Source organism: Geotrypetes seraphini, chromosome 19, assembly GCF_902459505.1.
Source record: "Geotrypetes seraphini chromosome 19, aGeoSer1.1, whole genome shotgun sequence".
NCBI classification, from domain to species: domain Eukaryota; kingdom Metazoa; phylum Chordata; class Amphibia; order Gymnophiona; family Dermophiidae; genus Geotrypetes; species Geotrypetes seraphini.
The window spans coordinates 25,914,618-25,930,526 of record NC_047102.1 but is presented as its reverse complement, the minus strand read 5'-3'; the positions used below and the strand labels follow the sequence as shown (position 1 = coordinate 25,930,526).

Genomic DNA, 15,909 nt, shown 5'->3' with positions numbered 1-15,909 from the left:
CATGAGTCATGGAGAGGGGTAACATTTCCAGTAACTCTTGTTTTTGTGATCTGAATCAAAGAATTTCTCAATTTCCTTGCTAGAAACTCATTGAAAACAGTGAAAGTCAAAGCAGAGGGCTATAGATTAATAATACTAAGACAACAAGCCCGTTTAAAGAGAAAGGAAGCTCTAGAGCAGGGGTGTCAAAGTCCTTCCTTGAGGGCCGCAATCCAGACGGGTTTTCAGGATTTCCCCAGTGAATATGCATGAGATCTAGTTGCATGCACTGCTTTCATTGTATGCTAATAGATCTCGTGCATATTCATTGGGAAAATCCTGAAAACCTGACTGGATTGCGGCCCTCGAGGAGGGACTTTGACACCCCTGTTCTGGAGCAATATGACGCTTTGAGGAAATAGACCGAGGTGCAATTACAATGAATCCAGTGCCGGAGAAACTTTTCTAAGCTTTTGCAACAAAAAGAGCAGAAGTGGATGCGTTAATTTTTTTTTATTTTGTGGCACCACATGGATTAAATGTGAAAATTAGAATGGTCAGCATTTTTCTAAGCTTTGATGGGCTCTTTTTTTTTTTTTTGGTAGTATGGGCGGAGCTTGATGACGCATTGAAGATTTGAAAAACTGGCGTCTGTACCATTTTGTTGAAAGCTGAGGCTGAGGAACAGAGTTAATTCACCTGATGCAACAGTAGTGAAACAGGGATGCCCGGTCGAGTTTGAATATTATGCCGCAGCGCAGGTGAGTTTTCCAGGTTTGGAACGAGACCAGCAAGAAATAGATTAAGCGGTAGAGTAATCTAGTACTGAACTGAGAAACTATTTCATGACTGCTTGCAGTGGTATTTGGAATTGTTCCAGTGAGACAGCAATTACACTCGTTGTGTAAAGAAAAGCCATTTTGTTTTTTTGTCTTTTTCAATGTCTTTAGAGTAGAGGTTTTTTTTTTGACCAGTGATGTTTGGAGTTGTCTGAGGCATAGTTCTTGTGCTAGACTGAGATATCAACTGAGGTCTTTTCCTTCACTTTATTTGTTGATTGATTACAAACGTTTTTCCTGTAATAGTGCTCTTCTGTCTTTATACAAAAGAATATACAGTATAGTAATCCCCCGTAATTCACAGGGGTTCCGTTTTTCGCCTGTCAAAAGGCAGGAGAGGGCAGCTGGGGCGCCGGCAGGTGCAGAAAATCACTCGCGGTATGCGCCGACTACCTCTTCCTGTTACTAAAGTCATAGTTACACCAATCAGGAGCTGCTTTGACATGCCAGATAGCGTGTCAAAGCAGCTCCTGATTGGTGTAATCATGACTTTAGTACAAAGAAGTGGCAAGTCAGGTAATACCACGAATTACTGAGTCCACGATTCGTGAACCAACGAATTCGCAGGGGTTTACTGTATGGTAGTTTGAGATTGTCTCTCTATCCTCCAATTTTTCATATAGCCTTGCACCTGATGGACTATTAAAAAGTCTCCCCTCTCCAATCCAGGTGGATGTTTGATAAGTGGGAATGCAAGGGCCTATAACCAGTTAGTGGGGAGGATAAGTTTCTCTCCCAAAGCTCCTGGAAAGAGAGAAACTTATCCTCCCCACTAACTGGTTATAGGCCCTTGCATTCCCACTTATCAAACATCCCCCTCCCCCCATCTGTACCTCATTTTCCCTGAACTAAAGAACACGGAAAATGGTTTTAAAACAGCAAAATGTGCTGCCTCCAACTATCAAGGAAAGCATTTAGAACCAATTTGAACCTGGTTTCAAATGCAATATGATATGGAGTAAAGTTCAATAAAAATCTAATTAAAATAGTATCATCCCTTATTTCTGGCTGACCTAACATTTCGGTTCCTTCTTTATCTTTTTTAGAATTCCTGTATATCAAGTACACCAACAGTCCTGGACTGTCCTTGTTGCACATACTCCTTTCCAGCTCATTACAGGATTCATTTACAAAGAGGTTGTTCAATTTTTCCTCCCATAGACACAGAATATAAATCAGGTCATGAATCTTAATATTAAATCCTCTCTACGGAACACTGCATGATTCAAAGTTTAAAGGAGTACTGCAGGGTGGAGATGAAAACGTCAACAGAGTTCAAAAAAGTGTAGGATGAACACAGAGGATCTCTAATGAAAATATAATGGTATATATTGAAGAACTAAGGACAGTACTGGGCAGACTTGCACGGTCTGTGTCCCGTATATGGCCATTCAGTTGGGCTGGGGAGGGCTTCAATGGCTGGGATGGTTAAGATGGGCTGGAGTGAGCTTTGATGGAGATTTCAGCAGACGGAACCTAAGCGCTGTACCGGGTAGAGCTCTGGGTTTCTGGCCCAGAAATATCTAAGAGAAAGGACAATTTAAATTAAATCAGTAAATTAAAGAGAAAGTACGGTTGTGCAGACTGTATGGTCCATTCGGATCTTTATTTGCGATCATTTACTATGTTACTATGATTCATGCAGTAAATTTGACTGTGGTAAAACAGTGAACTAGACATACACCACTCATTTAGCTCAGATATATCAAACAGTTCAAGTTTATTAGGTGTTTATATACCGCCTATCAAGATTATCTAAGCAGTTTTTACAATCAGGTACTCAAGCATTTTCCCTATCCGTCCCGGTGGGCTCACAAATGTACCCGGAGCAGTGGAAGATTAAGTGACTTGCCCAGGGTCACAAGGAGCAGCGTGGGGTTTGAACCCACAACCCCAGGGTGCTGAGGCTATAGCTCCAACCACTGCGCCACAATGCAATGCAGGCAGTCCCCGGGTTAAGAACGAATTACATTTTTAAAGCTGTTCTGAAGTCAGATTTGTACGTAACTCAGATTTTAAGATTCTTGCTGCTTACCTCTGCTCCCAGCTGACTAAAGGGCCAACAGGCATTCACAACCACACACTGTTCTTAATGTGGCCATGCTTCATTCCTGACTCTGCTGCAGGAGAAGTGTAGGAGTCTATGACACTGGAAACACTGCTCAGTGAAATAAAATGAAGTCGCAACCACGTTCTTAAGTATGAGTCATACCTAAGTCGGGCGTCTGTAACTCGGGGACTGCCTGTAATATATCAGTTTTTGATCCCTTTCATAGAGTCTATATTATGCCAGGTATAGTAGACAACGGGGCCAATAATCAGACCATAAGAGTTAGCCGGGCTGACTCCTGCAGTTGGCACTAAGCTCGCATATTCAATGTCAGGCCATTTCCGGTGACCGGCATTGAGTATCCAGTTTATTTTTGGCCATTATAAATTTAGCTGGCTAAGTCAATATTTGGCGCTAGCTAAGAGAGAAATTCTATAAATGGTGCCCTATCAGCACCTAAGTCAATTGAGAAACGCTATTTGAAACGGTGATGATCATTGAATTTAAAGCGCCTACCGGCGCCTAAATAAAAGGCACCAGAATCGCGTCTCCGGAGGCACCTACCAGCACCCAATGCCACTACGGGCATGGTTAACACTAGAAGTGGCGTAAGGCACTGTAAAGCACCTTTATTTACACGATTCACCCTGGGCTACATTTCCAGCGCTATCTTTCACAGAGGCTCAATTTTCTATACAGTGCCATTGCGCGATTGACACAGGATCGGCGCCCACATTTTAGGCAGCTGTCGATATCAGCACCGAATAGAGAACCTGGGCCTAAGTTTATAGCGACCAAAAACAGGCCAGCAATTTAAGCAGACCGATTTGTCCACAAAAAATAGCCGACTAGCGCTTTAAATTTCACAGATAGCTGGCTAAGTTGCGAGATATAGCCAGCTACCTATTAAGCGCTAATATTCGGTGACCATCTCGCGCTGAATATTAGTGCTTAGCCGTTCTTAGCTGGTTAAATAGTGCTAAATATTGGGATAACATGTTTATACATACTGAGGTTGAAAGTCAATGAGGAAACCTACTGAATGAGCTTCACTGCACACATATTGCAATCAAAAGACGGTCTGTGATATACAGAACTATGTTTACAAATGTGATAAAATATTAGCCGTGTTAAAAAAAATAAAAATCAAGTTACTCAGACTATAATACTGGCACACTGATACAGATAATAAGATGTTACCTAGCACATTAACTTTTACTTCCTTACTGCTTCTATATACATAAGCCATTCAATGAAAAAGCAAAATCGTGCATCCATTCCATATGCTACTAGACGTATTCACCTCAGATACTGGTGAATATTAATTATAGTAATTATTTGCAACATTTTGCAGCACTAGCAATGCCATCACCTTAAACCATGCAGAAAGAGTCAATTCCACTTTCTCCACAACAGAGAATGACACGGGGACAAATTTTCCTCCGTCCCCGCAGGAACTTATTTTCCCTTCCTGTCCTCATGAGTTCTTTTCCTGTCCCTGCCCCATTCCTGCAAACTCTGTCCTCATCTGCACAAGCCTCAAACCCTTTAAAATCCTAAGTAGCAACATTCTAGAGCTCAGAGTGTGATGTCATAATGCCTCATTCCACCAATGCCTAAGCTCTGTCCTCATCTGCGCATGCCTCAAACTCTTTAAAATCATAAGTAGCAACATTCTAGAGCTCAGAGTGTGATGTCATAATGCCTCATTCCACCAATGCCTAAGCTCTGTCCTCATCTGCGCAAGCCTCAAACACTTTAAAATCCTAAGTAGCAACATTCTAGAGTTCAGATTGTGATGTCATAATGCCTCATTCCACCAATGCCTAAGCTCCGTCCTCATCTGCACAAGCCTCAAACCCTTTAAAATCATAAGCAGCAACATTCTAGAGCTCAGATTGTGATGTCATAATGCCTCATTCCACCAATGCCTAAGCTCCGTCCTCATCTGCACAAGCCTCAAACCCTTTAAAATCATAAGTAGCAACATTCTAGAGCTCAGATTGTGATGTCATAATGCCTCATTCCACCAATGCCTAAGCTCTGTCCTCATCTGCGCAAGCCTCAAACACTTTAAAATCCTAAGTAGCAACATTCTAGAGTTCAGATTGTGATGTCATAATGCCTCATTCCACCAATGCCTAAGCTCCGTCCTCATCTGCACAAGCCTCAAACACTTTAAAATCATAAGTGTTTGAGGCTTGTGTGGTTAAGGCAGAGCTTACAGGAAAGGGCAGAGACAGTGACAAAACTCGCAGGGATGGGACGAGGAAATTGAGTTCCTGCGGGGATGGCGACACATTTCTCCCCGTGTCATTCTCTACTCCACAAACAGAAATGTTGTGGAAAAGTTACATTTGCACTTCCCGATCTAAAATAGATTTTTTGTTTACACATGTAGATAATTTGTTTTCTGGTGCCAGATTCTTGCACTTAAGAGACACTGATGTTGTAAGTGATGGAAGGGGGGGACGGGGACATTTCTCATCTACTGCTTCTAGGTCTCTTGAGCTGACTGACACTTATTCTCGCTCCAAATGTCAGAAAATGAAATGGCTTTCCACCCTTCTCCTGCAGGCAGTACATTCTGCAGAACAGTTTTGCAAAAAAAAAAAAAAAGGTGTGTGTTGATTTTAGAGCTGAGAAAAAAAAAATAACAACACAGAATAAGAACAGCCTGATTGGGGACATGAGGAGAGAATGAACTGCCAACCTGCTTGCTCTGCCTTCCAATCGCCTCAGCCAGCTCATCTTCTGCAAACTGCTGATGCACAACTTCCTCTCCAGCTACTAAAGAAGAAAGGAAGGAAAGACAGACAGACAGACAGGAGAGGAAAGAGAAATGAAAGGGCAATCAGAAAATTCAGGGAACTGTTACGTTGGATTAGGGAATTTGGCAAGAAAGAATCTATGAGATACCCGACTAGCCAAACGAAGCTGAGCCCAGTACGAGAAGTCATAACCTCCAAACTAGCCTTCCTTTCCATTTATGTATTTTGGGGCCGATATTTGCAGACCAGGGGTTAAAATCAGCCACCAAAGGAGCCCTGAAAAGCTTTGAGTTTTAATTCCAACCCAGCTCCTTTTAAACTCAAGCATCAGTTTGCACCCGATTCCTGCTCTGATTTTTTAAGAATCATGGCAGACTTCCCTCCACCCCTTGTTCTGCCTTTTTACGCCTCCTTTCCTTAATTTATTGTATTTCACCCGTCACATTGTCAGTCCATGTTCTTAGTTTGTATTTTAGACTTATTTTTTAAGGACGGCATGCATTCCCATTTATTGTACTGTACCATCGCCTAGAAATTACGATAAGCAATTAATCAAATTTTTAATAAAAACTTGAAGGGCTATTTTCAATAGTGCGTTCCAAGTCCGATTTGGATGTCCAGAGAGGTGTGTCCAAAATTCAGTTGCTGAAAACATCCATTTTCAAAACCTTTTTTTTAATCTTTTTGAAAATTGGCTAATTAGACCTCCTTAGGATGCCTAACATTTTTGGCTATTTTCGACCTCAAAAACGTCCAAAATGTTCAAATCCAGACCATTTGGAAGTGGGAGGGGCCAGAATTGTAATGTACTGGCCACAAAGACATACCAGCAGAGCAGTGGGGCACCTTAGAGGGCACTACTGGGAACTTCACATAAAGAGTGCCAGATGTACATCGCACCATAACCCTCTTTTAATTTATGGTGAGCCTTCCAAAACTTCTCCAATGCAGGTGAGTTAGAGGGACTTACAGTAAAACTGAAGCTCTCATGGCTGCAAATATTCCAGCAAATTTACACAGCCTCAGTTTCTGTACGAGTGTTAATTTGCCAGAAATATCTTCAGTTTATGTTTGCACCTGCAAATCTGTAAGGCTCTATCTTCAATATCTTGTTTCAGGTGCTCTTGAAAGAGCCCATCACAAAGTCTCCATTGTGTTAGCAGGTTTGCTATTGTACCAAGTTAGTCTAGAAATGCTGAGCAGTGAATTACTAATTTTACAGCCCTTGTCGTTTCAGCACATTATCTCCCTTTGTTTTGATTTTCAATCTCAATGTGTTTTAAAAACTTACCTTATTTCTCCTCCCGTCTCAATTCCAGTGCATCAGTTTTGTTTATGCCCCTTTCTTTTTTTTAAGATATGTTTTAATTTTTAATTTAGTTTTTTTTAACTCTTTTCATTGTAAACCGTTTAGATATCTATTTAATAAATGGTATATCAAAGAATATAGAAACTTAGATTTAAATCTGAAATAAAGAGAGAATAGGGAAACGCTGGAACTTCCCTCACTAGTTTCTAAAACAAGATAAAATAATTCAAGATCATTCCTGTTCATATTTCCACGTACCTACAACAGAAACCTTAAGAGGTTCATAAATAAAACAGTTTGCATGAGGTTTTTTTTAAAAAAAGAAATGCAATTTAAGCTTGGTAGTCCTAACATACCAGTTTCAAAATCATGCAGTGCTGATGATCTTGTACGATTTCATCTGCAAGAAAAAATTAAAATGATGCATTATGTCATTTGCTTCCTGAAAATACTTACTTTTATGCTTAGAAGGTGGTGGCTGATGCACCTCTGCTATTACAGATGTTTGACTCTTGGGTGGTTCTTTGTGTCCCCAGTCTTCTTCCCATTCGCTTTTAAATTTCACTTCCTCAGCAATAATCCTAAAAAGAAGGTTCAATTCCATTTAGTTGGCCGGATGTTCCTTGTTTCAGATTTGTTAGCTGATGAACAGTGATTATATCCTCTAATTCTACATCTGCTATTAACCTCTACCTTGCTAGGATGCAGAGAGCATCCTAAAAACAGACACTCTAGAAGTTGACTTAAGTGCAGCCCATTCCAACATATATGGGGGTTGAAATTCAGCTGGTGGTGCTTGGCATTTTGCTGACCATCACTAGTATTACAGCCTGGAAATTCAATGCAGGGCCATTTCCAGGCTCTGGCACTGAATTTCCGAAGATGACTAAACCATAGATGGTGAAGTGCAATATTCAGCCCTTCACCAGCTACAAGCAGTGACATAGCGAGGAAGGTTAGCGCAGGCATTATTGTGCAGTGCGCCCCCCCCCACTTGAGCATCCCCAAACTCTTCCCCGCTGCTTGAAACCCCCCACCACCCTCCGTGTACCTCTGCTGCTTGTGCTCACCTCGGGTCCCTTCTGACGTCACGCCCTAGTCCTGTGACCAAGAAGTGATGTCGGAAGGGTGCCAAGGCCGGCATGAGCAGCAAGTGGAAGATGCTGCTCGTGCCTGTGAGCATTTAAAGAGGTAAGTGATCCTATTTAAGCAGTGACCTTGGATGGTTAAGCGTTCTACCGCGAGTTGCATTGGCTCCCGATGGAAGCTCATGCTTTGTTTAAATTGGGTTGTTTCAAGTTTATTAGGATTTTATATACCGCCTATCAAGGTTATCTAAGCGGTTTTTACAATCAGGTACTCAAGCATTTTCCCTATCTGTCCCGGTGGGCTCACAGTCTTTGCTATAAGGTCGTGTATGGTACTGCTCCCTTCTATATGGCCAACAGATTTGTTATATAACCCAGTTGAAAACCTATCTCTTTCTCAAAATACCTGGCCAATTAGTTCTATTATGCTTCTCTTGCTATTTTCATTTATAATCTTTTGCAAAAGGCGTTGAACTTACGGTTACGCAGTTAAGAAGCATGATGTTATATTTTATCTTTATGCCTCCCAAAAGCTGGTGGAAATGTTGGTGCCTAACCAATAAAAGCTGCTGCCAAACTAATGGCAGTTGGGTGCACAAATGATACTATATCCTAAGAATGCCCCTGATCCACCCTTGGCCCCTTTGGAGATGTGCATGAGAGAAGTTACCCCCAGGGCAGGATTAATTCATCGATGGCCCCTAGGCACACAAGTACACTGGGCCCCCTGGCCCACCCCACCCCACCATGCGCCCAGGCGGAAACAGGAAGCTGAGTCAGAGGGAAGTTTTGGGCAAGCAGAACTGCTTGCACAATTACAGTTCCCGTTGCCTTTCTTACCCGCGTTGCTTGCTTGTCTTATTTTCTGTCGATGCTGGAGGGGCCCATCGCCGTTTGGAAAAAACAATGTTGATGCCCTCCTTCATCGGGCCCCTCTGATAATTTCGGGCCCTAGGCCATGCCTACTTGGCCTTTTGGTTAATCCTGCCCTGGTTACCCCTCTCAAGTCACTTCATTGGCTCCCTATCCATTTCCGTATACAGTTCAAACTCCTCTTATCAACCTATATGTGCATTCACTCTGCAGCTCCTCAGGACCTCTCCTTATGCTCCTCCCGAGGAACTCCATTCATCAAGCATCTCTTATCTGTACCCTTCTCTACTATGGTTCATAGTCATTTGCGTGCAATACAAATGCATGCAAATGCACGCGGTCAGATGCGCGTAAGTCTTTATAGCGCAAGACAATAGCACGCAGGTCTATATTGTGTTTGCAGTATTCTGGTCTGTTGCCCCTCATGCTTTCTTCCTATGCCCCCAGTGTCTATTCCTCTGATAAAAGCTAACCTGCTTCATTCCCCCCCCCCCTTTCCCTCCCCTGCTGGTCGTTCTCTTTTGCTGTGGGTTTTTTTCACCTGTTCTTTCCGCTAATACAACCAGGCCACCTACTAGAGGTACGTAACATTCAGTAAGTTCTGTTATTTATCTTATTCTAAGTTTACCACTGGTATTGTTTTATTCCTTTTAAAATCACTTACTTATAGATTTTCTTTAATTTTCAAAGTGTTTATTTGCATTAGAGACAGCCTTAGCTTGTGTTTTGATAAAGTTATACCTAGCCTTTTGTTTTTCCCTTTTTTCTAACCCAACATTGTAACTTTATTCTATTCCTTACCCCTCATGTATGCTTTAGATGAAATTTATAGTGTAATATGTCAATATTTGTTATATTTTAGCCTCTTGAATACTTTTATTTTGAAAATGTACATCGCCTAGAAATTTTGTAATAGGCGATTCATCAAATATTTAATAAAACTTGAAACTTGAAAACTTGATTTGTGTTTTTCTTTTCCCTGCAGGATATCTTTGTTCCATGACTTAAGAACATAACATAAGAACATAAGCAATGCCTCCGCTGGGTCAGTCCTGAGGTCCATCGTGCCCAGCAGTCCACTCACGCGGTGGCCCAACAGGTCCAGGACCTGTGCAGTAATCCTCTATCTATACCCCTCTATCCCCTTTTCCAGCAGGAAATTGTCCAATCCTTTCTTGAACCTCAGTACCATACTCTGCCCTATTACGCTCTCTGGAAGCGCATTCCAGGTGTCCACCACACGTTGGGTGACTTCACAAAACTTTTTCTGCTGTTCTTAGCACGTATACAAAGAGCCAACGTAACCATAGTAACGAAAATGCATTCACGTGACTCATATTCTCAGCACAAAGAGGCTAGGTAACCATAGTGATAAAAATGCACTTACAAAACGCAGTCATGCATGACAATGACATTCCTTACATCCTTACGTGAACGTCTTGCGCATGACTGTGTTGTTAAAATTTCCTCTACTTGCACGCCTGTGTTGTAGTTCACTGTGCGCAATTGCCACTGCGCTCAATTGTCATTTCGCGCAATTGTCTTGCGCTGAGTTGTCACGCGTGCAATTGTTATTGCGCTGAAATGTCTGCGTGCAATTGCCGTTGCGCCTTTGACTTGCCCCCCCTCCGCTACTGCCAACTACAGACATTCGGCCCTTCTATTTTGCGGTACCATATGCCTGGAACAGACTGCTTGAGTCAGTATGTCAAGCTCAGTCTCTGGCCATGTTCAAATCTAGGCTAAAAGCCCACTTTTTTGAGGCTGCTTGTGTGGCGCAGTGATTAGAACCATAGCTTCAGCACCCTGAGGTTGTGGGTTCAAACCCACATTGTTCCTTGTGACTCTGGGCAAGTCACTTAATCCCCCTATTGCCCCAGTACATTAGATAGACTGTGAGCCCACCAGGACAGAAAGGGAAAAATGCTTGAGTACCTGAATGTAAACCACTTAGGCTATAAGTGGTGTATAAATACTAATAATAAATAAATTCAATAACTCCCAACTCTTACCAATGTCTATTTTATCATTCCCTCTGTAATTCTCTAACCCCTCCTTGTCCTGTTTGTCTGTTTCATTAGAAGAAGGGCGACAAAAATGATCAAAGGGACGGGATGACTAGGCTAGGGCTCTTCCTCTTGGAGAAGGGACGGCTCAGGGGTGATATGATAGAGGTCTATAAAATGATGAGTGGAGTGGAAAGGGTAGATGTGAATCGCTTGTTCGCTCTTTCCAAAAATACTAGAACTAGAATACTAGACATGCAATGAAGCTACTAAGTCGTGGATTTAAAACAAACCAGAGAAAATATTTCTTCACACAACGTGTAATTAAACTTTAGAATTCATTGTCAGAAAAAGTGGTGAAATCAGTTAGCTCAGCGGGGTTTAAAAAAAGGCTTAGATAATTTCCTAAAAGAGAGGTCCATAGGCCATTATTGAGATGGCTTGGGGAAATCCCCTACTTATTCTTATGATAAGCAGCATAAAATCTATTTTACTATTTGGGACCTAGCTAGGTATTTGGGACCTGGGTTGGCCACTGTTTGAAACAGGATACTGGACTTGATGGACCTTTAGTCTGTCCCAGTATGGCAATTCTTATGTTCTTATTGTAAGCTCTATTGAGCAGGGACTGGCTCTTACATGTTTAATGCACAGCACTGCATACATCTGGAAGCACTAAAGAAATGATAAGTACCAGTAGTAGTAGTAAAAGTAGAAGTCAGTTAGCGCTTGTTAAGGCCAATTATTGATCCTTATTTTCAATTACCGTATTTTTCGCTCTATAAGACGCACTTTTTCTTCCCCCAAAAAGTGGGTGGAAATAAGGGTGCGTCTTAGGGAGCGAATACCCCCCCCCACCGTACCTTTCTAAAAATCCTGCTGTCCAGTGCTGTAGGGCAGGAGCTTTCAGCGATCCTGCCCTTCCCTCCGCTGACTCCCGAGCTGAAAATCCGAGCGTCAGAGCGGAGCATGAGGCAGGCGCGAGCTTATTACGTTCCTGGTCCCGCTCTGCTCCGTGAATGCCTGCCACTAGACCACTAGGCCTGCCTGCCCTGTCCCGGCCTGCCACTAGACCTTCCCTGTACCCCGTCCCCCTTCTGGTGGCAGGCAGGCAGGCATTTGGTTCAGAACTTTTTTTTTCCTCCTCTAAATGTAGGTGCATCTTATAGAGCGAAAAATACGATGAAGTGCCATTTTTGCACCAGTTAGCCAATTATGTTATGCCCATAACTGACCCTATTCTATAATTTCATTTGCATGCCCAACATTAGGCGCCATGTCTACAATTTGGGGGTTAAAGACTAAACCATCTTCCTGCTGCCTAAAACTAGGCGGGTCTTTATAGAATTACCCTGACAGGGTACTCATATGTAACAATTCATATTTACAGATACACAAATTACTTACTTATCCATTTCCTTATGATATCTCTCTTCTTCTTCTGCAGTCTTTTGAGATATTTCCATTTTTCTTCTAAAAATAAATAGACAAATATTGTTTGTACCAAATTTCTCTCACTCTTGAAAAGTCAGTTCTATATATCAGCTGCAACAACTATAAAGGAAGGCTTCCAAAGCATTTTTTTTTTTTTAAATAACTGGAAATTTGCAGTTCAAGGACAGGTATTTGGAAGCCCCTTCCTCCATGCCTCATACAAATAGGGTAGTAATAACTTGACAATGAGATGCTTTCCCCTCCACTCTTCTCCCTTCCTCTTTGTCTCCTGGCTTGGCTTGCTCCAAAAGGGATGTGAATTTTTTTACTGCTTGGACATAGAGCAAGGAGACATGACAGGAGAGGGGAATGGCTGGATAAGGAGCACCTACCTGCTTCTAATTCCATTATATGTTGCAGCTGTATACAGAAGAAATGCAAGCTACCCAAGCTAAGGGATTAAGAATGTGGAAACAATAGTCATGTATTTCTTTTGTTTGGGAGTCAAGGAGATCCCCCATCACTCCTGGCTGGGGCAGGGACCCGCTCTTCCCTAATGGAAATTTGTCGATTCAAGATTGAGATTTGATATACCACAAAATCTTAAAATAAAATCTACGTAGTTTGCGAAAAAAGTATTAAAAAGTATTTAAGTAAAAATTAGGGGACACAAAGACAAACAGACCTATCTAGACAGCAACATAATCGGTAACCCAGCAGGTAACCCAGTGTTGTCACCTGGCTGGACACAACCTGAGTGCACTGTAGGTAGCCCAGAACGCGATTGTTTGAACTCTGTTTCGATTAAGAAAGAATGCTATATACAGAATGCTATATATAGAATGCTATATATCTTTGTATTGGTTCAAATTAGAACATCGAATCCTTTATAAGTTACTTGTCATGGTGCATCTTTGTATACACAATAAGGCACCAAAACATTTTATAGATAGCATTCTGCCATATGAACCACAGTGTATGTTGCGCTCGGTGACTCACGATGACTTACATATTCCAACAGTGAAACAGCTGCGGCTAGTTAGAAACATAGAAAGATGACGGCAGAAAAGGGCTATAGCCCATCACGTCTGCCCACTCTACTGACCCACCCGTAAATTCTGTGTGCTAATGACCCAATTTCTTAACTCGACCTTCGTAGGGATCCCACGTAGATGTCCCATTTATTCTTGAAGTCGGGCACCAGTTTTCTCAGGAGTAGCCCCCATGCACAGGAATTTATTCCAACAGGGGCTAGTCTAATTTCACGCTACCTCTACTTCAGAAAACCTGCCTCTTCTCTCGAGCCTTTACTACTTAGGGTGATGGACTAGACACGCCTTCTGCACCAGGAGTAGCTTGTCCCACATTTTAACAAAATCAGTCCCTTATTATTATGCTCCTCCACGTAACTAAGACTACCTTGTGTATCAAAGTTAGGATTTTGAACTGGAAATGGCATCCAATGTAGTTGTTTGGGACGTGATGTTATGTGACCACTCCGTATAGTATTCTTGCTTTGGCAGCAAAATATATTGTATCTTGCCACTAATCCCCCTCTTTTTCAAAGGTGCGCCAAGTGTGCATGTTATCCTATGGACGCGCTAGCAGTTAGTGCACGCTAGCTGTGTCTAGAGCTAGCATATTTTCGTGTGTGGGTCCTCGGGAGTGGAATAAACTTCTGGGATATTTACAGCAACAAACAAGTTTGAGTAGTTTTAAGAAAATGTTGAAGAAACACCTCTTCTGTAAACTGAAATATGGGACTCAATTTATAGTTTTTTTGATGTGCCTCTTTGTAATTTTAGGAGGCTTTACATTATCCCTATTATATTTTATTGATGTTGATTTGTTGTACTGTATGTGACTTTGTTTGTATACGTACTCTACTGTGACCCACCTTGGGAAAGGCGAGGTATAAATAAATAAAAACTGTAAAAAATCACATTGGTAGAGGGATCCCTAATATAGGACCATGACAAGAATCTGAGGAACAGGCTTAGAAGACTACAGTGAGCTTGGAACGCGCTACCGGAGGATGTGATAAGCAGGAGCACGCTACAGGGCTTCAAAGAAGGTTTGGATAGGTACAGATAGGAGGGATTGAGGGGTACAGATAGGAGTAGAGGTAGGTTATAGGGATAGGATTAGAGGCAGTTACAAAATTAGTCAGGGACCACTGTTCAGGCAATAGGCCTGATGGGCAAGATGGACCTCTGGTCTGCCTCAGCGGAGGCAACTTCTTATGTTCTTGTGGTGAGGAATGCAGGTGCCTAGCTAAACTACAGCAGGCAGCTTGATAAACTATTCCCCGATTTCTATAAAGGTCACTCAGATTTCGGTGTGAATCCCATATGTGCAAACAAACTGAATGTTAATGAGCCATTAACAACCAATCCAAGTTTCCAAGTTTCTTATAAGATTTGATTAATCGCCTATTCCAGATTCTAAGTGATGTACAGCTAAAAATTACAAAGTTAGGGGAAACATACATGACTAACAAAATTAATATTAAACATATTAAAATATCGTAAAAATACATAACATAAAATAACATGACTAAACATAACTAACAAGACTGTTTTACATACACGATCAAATAAAGGGAAAGTTGTAGGAAGAAATACAATTCAATATAAAAGAAACAATTAAGGTAAAATAACATTGGGAAAAGGGGAAGAAATTTAATATAAAATATTAAAAACGAAAAGAATTCAGTTAATCACTAAAAGCGTCTTTAAAAAGGAAGCCCTTAAGTTTGCTCTTAAATTTGTCTAGAATTCTTTCTTCTCTTAGGTAAATTGGCAGGGCGTTCCAAGCTAGGGGAGCTGTAACTGAGAAAATAGAGTGACGTCGTGTACTAATAACTTTTAAAGAAGGAACAACCAATAGATGTTGTTCTGTTGACCGTAATACTCTCGAAGTGTTATAGGGAATTAAAACTATAAATAAATGCTGTTTTGTTAGGTGCGCCATCGGCTCGTATTCAAGCCCTAGCAACTTGATGAATGACAGATCTAAAAAAGAAAATCGGTTTTGTGCTAGTCCTCCAGCATCATCCCCATGATTGTTTTCAATGTGTCCAGCCATCTGATTGCAGGTTGCCCTCTCCGCCTGGTTCCTTCGGTCTTGCCAAACACGATGTCCTTCTCCAATGATCTCTCTCTTCTGACAGTGTGATCAAAATAAGACAAGTCGTAACTTCATCATTTGGGCTTCAAGTGAAATAGACGGTTTGATCTCTTCCAGAATCGATTTGATAGTTTTTCTGGCCGTCCATAGCATGCCTAAAATCCTTCTCCTTATATGTAATTTTCAAAAATATTTTTTAGAATTTTTTACCAATTTTTACCCTTATTAGTGCTGACATTTCTAACCAAGAAGACTTAGCCATATTTTAAGCTAAGTATTTATCTTTATAAGAAAGTATCTTTATAAGAAAAGCATAAATAGAAATATAAATAGCGGAAAGCTCTATGAAAAATGTCCCGATGACGAGCAGACACATAAAGCTCAGGACAATGAGAAGTTTGAGTCCTGAGTGGTGCCACTGAGGGTCGGGT

General features: G+C 41.5%; 1 protein-coding gene across 8 annotated transcripts in view; it reads right to left on the bottom strand.

Moving 5' to 3' along the window:
• The window catches only part of USH1C (USH1 protein network component harmonin), a 154,956-nt gene that overhangs the window by 46,382 nt on the left and 92,665 nt on the right, over positions 1 to 15,909 (bottom strand). For 4 of the 8 annotated variants that reach the window (XM_033928390.1, XM_033928393.1, XM_033928396.1 and 1 more), the window contains exons 13-15: positions 12,323 to 12,388; positions 7,405 to 7,529; positions 5,582 to 5,658 (exon numbers count right to left, since the gene is read on the bottom strand). In XM_033928390.1, the coding sequence (XP_033784281.1) occupies positions 5,582 to 5,658; positions 7,405 to 7,529; positions 12,323 to 12,388 (268 nt within the window). The remainder of the gene's footprint in view (positions 1 to 5,581; positions 5,659 to 7,404; positions 7,530 to 12,322; positions 12,389 to 15,909) is intronic. The other 4 variants (XM_033928392.1, XM_033928394.1, XM_033928397.1 and 1 more) reach the window with 2 other exon arrangements.